Source organism: Mandrillus leucophaeus, unplaced genomic scaffold, assembly GCF_000951045.1.
Source record: "Mandrillus leucophaeus isolate KB7577 unplaced genomic scaffold, Mleu.le_1.0 Scaffold22, whole genome shotgun sequence".
NCBI classification, from domain to species: Eukaryota; Metazoa; Chordata; class Mammalia; order Primates; family Cercopithecidae; genus Mandrillus; species Mandrillus leucophaeus.
The window spans coordinates 3,167,357-3,172,864 of NW_012102254.1; the positions used below are offsets into that span (position 1 = coordinate 3,167,357).

General features: G+C 50.9%; 1 protein-coding gene across 2 annotated transcripts in view; it reads right to left on the reverse strand.

Annotated features, from left to right (window-relative positions):
* PTPN23 (protein tyrosine phosphatase, non-receptor type 23) overlaps window positions 1–5,134 on the reverse strand; it is a 37,534-nt gene extending 32,400 nt beyond the window's left edge. Inside the window, exon 1 of one of the 2 annotated variants that reach the window (XM_011981033.1) lies at window positions 4,936–5,128. In XM_011981033.1, coding sequence (XP_011836423.1) covers window positions 4,936–5,019 — 84 coding nt within the window. In that variant the 5' untranslated portion in view covers window positions 5,020–5,128. Of the gene's footprint in view, window positions 1–4,935 lie in introns of both variants that reach the window. The other variant, XM_011981034.1, reaches the window with a different exon arrangement.
* Window positions 5,135–5,508: the final 374 nt, after the last annotated feature.

Sequence of the window (5,508 nt, forward strand, 5' to 3'; positions counted from 1 at the left end):
AAAAAAAAAAAAAAAACAGTGTGCACTGTGTGGGGTGCAGTCTAGCCCAGTGGTGCAGAGCAAGACAGTCTGAATTCAGAGGAGGGTAAAGTTCTTTCTTATTTCTGGCCCCCACACTTGTTGGGCGGCTAAGAGGACCCTAATGAAGTACAGTTCAACCCGTGTGATAAACAGGAGGAAGGGAATTTGAGTAAGGGCCTGAGCAAGGGCAGTGACCAGATGTGGAAAAAGAGAAGCTGAAAGTTCTCATAGGAGAGGATTGGGGAGTGAAGTTAGAGAGGCAGGCTGAAGCAAGCTGGGGACAGACCATGAGCAGCCTGATGGGAAAGTAGAGATTGAGAGATCAACTTAGCCAGAGTGGGAGGAAGGGAGATGAAGAGAAGCCAAGTGACAGGCAGGGTGGCTACCAGCCAGACGTACACCTGCACTTGAGGATGAGGGTTACTGTGTAGATTTCTAGAAGGTAAGTTTCAATGAAGACAGGGTTTTGTGGGGTTTTTTTGGAGACAGGGTCTCACTCTGTTGCCCTGACTAGAGTACCGTGGTGTGAGCTTGGCTCAATGTAACATCCACCTCCTGGGCTCAAGTAATCCTCCCACCTCAGTCTCCTAAGTAGCTAGGCGCTCACCACCATGCCCAGCTAATTTTTGTATTTTCAGTAGAGATGGGGTTTCACCATGTTGGCCAGGCTGGTCTCAAACTCCTGGACTCAAGCGATCCACCTGCCTCAGCCTCCCAAAAGTTTGGGATTACAGGTGAGAACCACTGCTCCCAGCCAAGACACAGGTTTTTGTCACCACTGTACCCAGGGCTGGCACATGACAGGCACTCAATAATTATTTGTTCAATGAATGAATCAGGGATGAATGTCTAACAGCTCAGTCCAAGTGAGCTGGACTTGAGCTCAAGTAGAGCTGGTTAAGGGCAAGTGTTTGGGTCACAAAGAAGAAAGAACTTTAAACAGTAATACCTGAGGCCAAATCACTCACTGATAAAGAGGACAAGAGTTATCCATCATCAGTTTCCTCCAAAGTACAAGTTAAGAAGATGAAGGGCCAGCAGCATTTCCCCACTAAAAAAATTACGTGGGTCTGGCTGGGTGTAGTGGCTCATGCCTGTAATCCCAGCACTTTGGGAGGCCGAGGCAGGCAAATCACCTGAAGTCGGGAGTTCAAGACCAGCCTGACCAACATGGAGAAACCCCATCTCTACTAAAAATACACAATTAGCCGGGCATGGTGGTGCATGTCTGTAATCCCAGCTACTTGAGAGGCTGAGGCAGGAGAATCACTTGAACCTGGGAGGCAGAGGTTATGGTGAGCTGAGATGGTGCCATTGCACTCCAGCCTGGGCAACGAAAGCAAAACTCTGTCTCAAAAAAAAAACACAAAAAAACAAGTTACGTGGGTCCAATATCCTAACCTAAAGTTAGTCACTGCAGTTCAAAACCATCCTGCTTTTCTGGCTTCTATTTCACATTATGCCTTAATGGAAGGCATGTCCCCTGGCCACCATGAAAGATGTGTCAAAAGCCCAGTCCTCTCAAACAACGAACCCCTTTACCTGTTTGGAAAACTCCTATTCATCCTTTAAAACCCATCTCTGGCAAGCCTTCTCTGATGGCCCCTCCTTAGGCTGGTATTTCTATACACTGGAAATACTTCTCTCTTTTTTTTTTTTTGAGACGTAGTCTTGCTCTGTCGCCCAGGCTGGAGTGCAGTGGTGCCATCTTGGCTCACTGCAAGCTCCGCCTCCCGGGTTCTCCTGCCTCAGCCTCCCAAGTAGCTGGGACTACAGGTGCCCGCCACTACGCCCAGCTAATATTTTGTAGTTTTAGTAGAGATGGGGTTTCATGTGTTAGCCAGGATGGTCTTGATCTCCTGACCAGGTGATCCGCTCACCTCAGCCTCCCGAAGTGCTGGGATTACAGGCATGAGCCACCGCGCCTGGCCTACAAATACTTCTACTCTTACATTACTGTCATCACTCTAATTTTTAAATTTCCTTTATGAATTCCTTGGAAAAAAAAAGGCTGTCTCTTATTTGTCTGCTTATCAGGGTTCAGCATAGTACTTAACCAGTTGATGTAAACAGAACCAATTTTCACCCTTCTATCCTACATTAAATTCTAACCCTCGGCTCCAATTCACTGGCAGAGGTTCCCACAGCTCAGAGCAAGGATAAAGAAGGACAAGGGTACCAGTGGCAGAGGACAGAGAAGGGGCTCTGCAGTTGGGGAAGGGGGTGCAGGTTGGGAAGAGTCCCCAGGCTGCAGTGGTATCTGCACAGTTTCCTCCAATGTCTATGGAAGGAATTGTTTCATATGTGATACCATCTCGGGCTAAAGGGCTAATGAGCAACTCCTCTCCTGGAGGCCCAGGTGCTTCGAGGGAAGTCACTGGTCACACAATACCCTTTCCGCTCCGTGTGAGTGGTCAGAGCAGCAAAGGCTAAACTCAAACAAAAATACGTCCTAGGAGTTTGTGGGCCAAGATCTTATCCACTGCATTCCCATATATTTATGGTCACCATCTCTAAATTTCCTCTCAGCTGTCATTCAATCATTTGAGAAAGATTTTTCTGACTGCCAACTATGTAGAGGGTACACTGTTAGGCTCTGGGGAACACAGGGATACTTCTCAGGTAACGCACACTTGAACAGCGGGGTTAAAACACGGTATACATAACTGTCACCAGGGAAAGGATGAAAAGAGTTAAGGAATTAAGAGAAAAGAAAGATTAATCCAGGTAGGAAGATTAAGAAAGGCTCTGCAGAAAGGAGAGCTTAAGCTGGACCTTGAAAGTTGAATGGGAGACAAGAAAATGAATTCACAGAGATTGAAGAAGGGCACCTCACCACCCCACAGGGCAAAATGAGAGCTCTTCTAGGCAGGAGGAATTCCATGACCAAAGGCACAGAAGAGGAAACAGTATGGTAAGGAAACAAGAAGTGACTGAGAACAGAATCTAGGGTACCTCTATCAGATGCACACAGTAGATGAAGAACACGGTGGGGACTCAATAAATGCTGAAAGAACTGGGATAACTCTGGAAGAACTCTAATGGAAAAGTAAAGATACTGGCTCTATTCCAAGACTCCATCTCAAAAAAAAAAAAAAAAAAAAAAAAAAAAAGATACTGGCTCCATTCTGTAAAATAGAAAATAGGAGTTTTGGCCTGGCGTAGTGGCTCACGCCTATAATCCCAGCACTTTAGGAGGCCGAAGCAGGTAGATCACGAGGTCAGGAGACCATCCTGGCTAACACGATGAAACCCCGTCTCTACTAAAAATACAAAAAATTAGCCGGGCGTGCTGGCGGGCGCCTGCAGTCCCAGCTACTTGGGAGGCTGAGGCAGGAGAATGGTGTGAACCCAGGAGGTGGAGCTTGCAGTGAGCCGAGATGGCGCCACTGCACTCCAGCCTGGGTGACAGAGTGAGACTCCGTCGCAAAAAAAAAAAAAAGAAAGAAAGAAAACAGGAGTTTTGTTGTGTCTTAGAAAAATTCATCCAATTGTATTTTTATGAAAGAGCAGAAGGCCTGTAATCCCAGCACTTTGGGAGGCCGAGGCAGGCGGGTCACCTGAGGTCGGGAGTTCAAGACCAGTCTGACCAATATGGCGAAACCCCGTCTCTACTAAAAATACAAAATTAGTCAGGCGTGGTGGCGCATGCCTGTAATCCCAGCTACTCGGGAGGATGAGGCAGGAGAATCGCTTGAACCCGGGAGGCGGGGGTTGCGGTGAGCCAAGATCGCACCACTGCACTCCAGCCTGGGCAACAAGAGCGAAACTCCGTCTCAAAAACAAACAAACAAACAAACAAAAAAACAGCAGCAGATGAAGAGAGTAACGTATGGATAACAGTTAACAAAATTCTAGAAGTTTGGATCAATTAGCCTCATTTCCTGGGCCCAAGAGGCTAAATGATGGACTCAAACGCTGTCTGAACTAAGGCAATGGTGTATGGAGAGAAGAGGGGAGATAGCTTCTTGGGAAACTACTTCAAAACCCATTTTCTTTTTCCTATTTGTTTTCCCAAGCATCTCGCTAAGTGGTGCACCATCTAGACTGGGGCTTACTCTGGCATCTGCTGTGCTATGCCCACAAGGCCCCCCACCTGCGACAGCCTCCTGGTTGTTCCTTTTCACTTCTGCTCTATCTAGCCCTCAGTGCTACCAACACAGCGGATGTCTCAGAGGGCACCTGTGTTCAATCACCATACCTGGACCTCTCCACATAAGTTCCTTGCCTTAGTCAACGCCAAACCTGCCCGTCTGTTCTTCCAACACAGTAAGATTTCTCTAAGCTCTACAACACTGTTTATGCCCTCCAGTCGGTTACGAAAAGCAGTAACCCTCCTAAAAATGTCATGGGATTGTATCGTTTGGTCCAAAGAGACTCCCGAATGAGAGACCATACAGCATCGCAGCAATTTCAAAACAAACCCTCACCGCACGGGTCGGGCATCTCCCTGGGTCACCGGGGCTCACGTCTTAAACACATGCCCTGTGCCCTGAGCCATCCCCAGCGTCTGTCCCAGGAGGGCCGGGCGTAGCAGAAGAATCCGCACGGTCAGGGCCGCCCACCGCTCCCGCGCGGGGCGGTCCAGCCATGGAGGAGGGGCGGGGCAGAACTGGGTCCCGAGCGTCAGAAGGAGGAAGTGTGGTGCCTCAGTGGGAACTGCGGATGACTCGGGGCAGAAGTCGGGAAGCGGGTTCAGATGAGGATGCAGGTGCTAGCACCGGGCTATCGGGGAGAAGAATGGCCTGCGAGCCCCTGGGTGTGGGACAGGTTGAGGAACACTGGCGGAAGCCCCTCCTGGCCTCACCGGACCCTGCGACGGGGCCTGAGGTGATGGGCGCGCAGGGGGCGTCACGCGCTGGCAGACGACGGAGATACGCGGCGGATGGGGGGGAAGACGGAAGGCAAGCTCACCTTCTTAACAGCTGGTTGGAAGTGGAAGTCACCAGCCTCCTTCAGATCCAGCCAGATCATAGGCATGCGGGGCACGGCCTCCATGGCGGCTGGCGCCAGCCGGCCACCCGGCCACTCCCGTAGCTGCTGCAGCTGCTGGCTCAGCCGCGAGCCCAGCCCCGCCCCTTCGCGCCGGAAGTCACTGGTCACGGGAGGGAATGAAAAATACCACCTGCCTGCCGGGAGTTGCAGTTTCCTCCCCCGCCCGCGTGGTCTTTTGCGCAGGCGCAGTCCCTGTTGCGCAGGCTCAGTCTTCGCGCGGAGGGAGTAGGGCGGGGAGGAGCTCGCCAGCCCGAGGCGAAAGGGTTTCTGGGTTAATAGTCTTCCTCTGCTAAACTGAGAGGCGCGGAGCGACGTTATTCCCCGCTCCCGGGCCAAGCCCGCCTGCCGGCCCCTCCCTCCTAGGAAGAGCGTGCGAACTCACCTATGAACTTGCCCTCCCAAGTATTGTCAAGGGCCGTGGAGGACTGGTGCTGTGGTAGAGATGACGTGGCGGGCGGGCCGCTGGGAAGAGATGACGCGAAAACTGGCTTA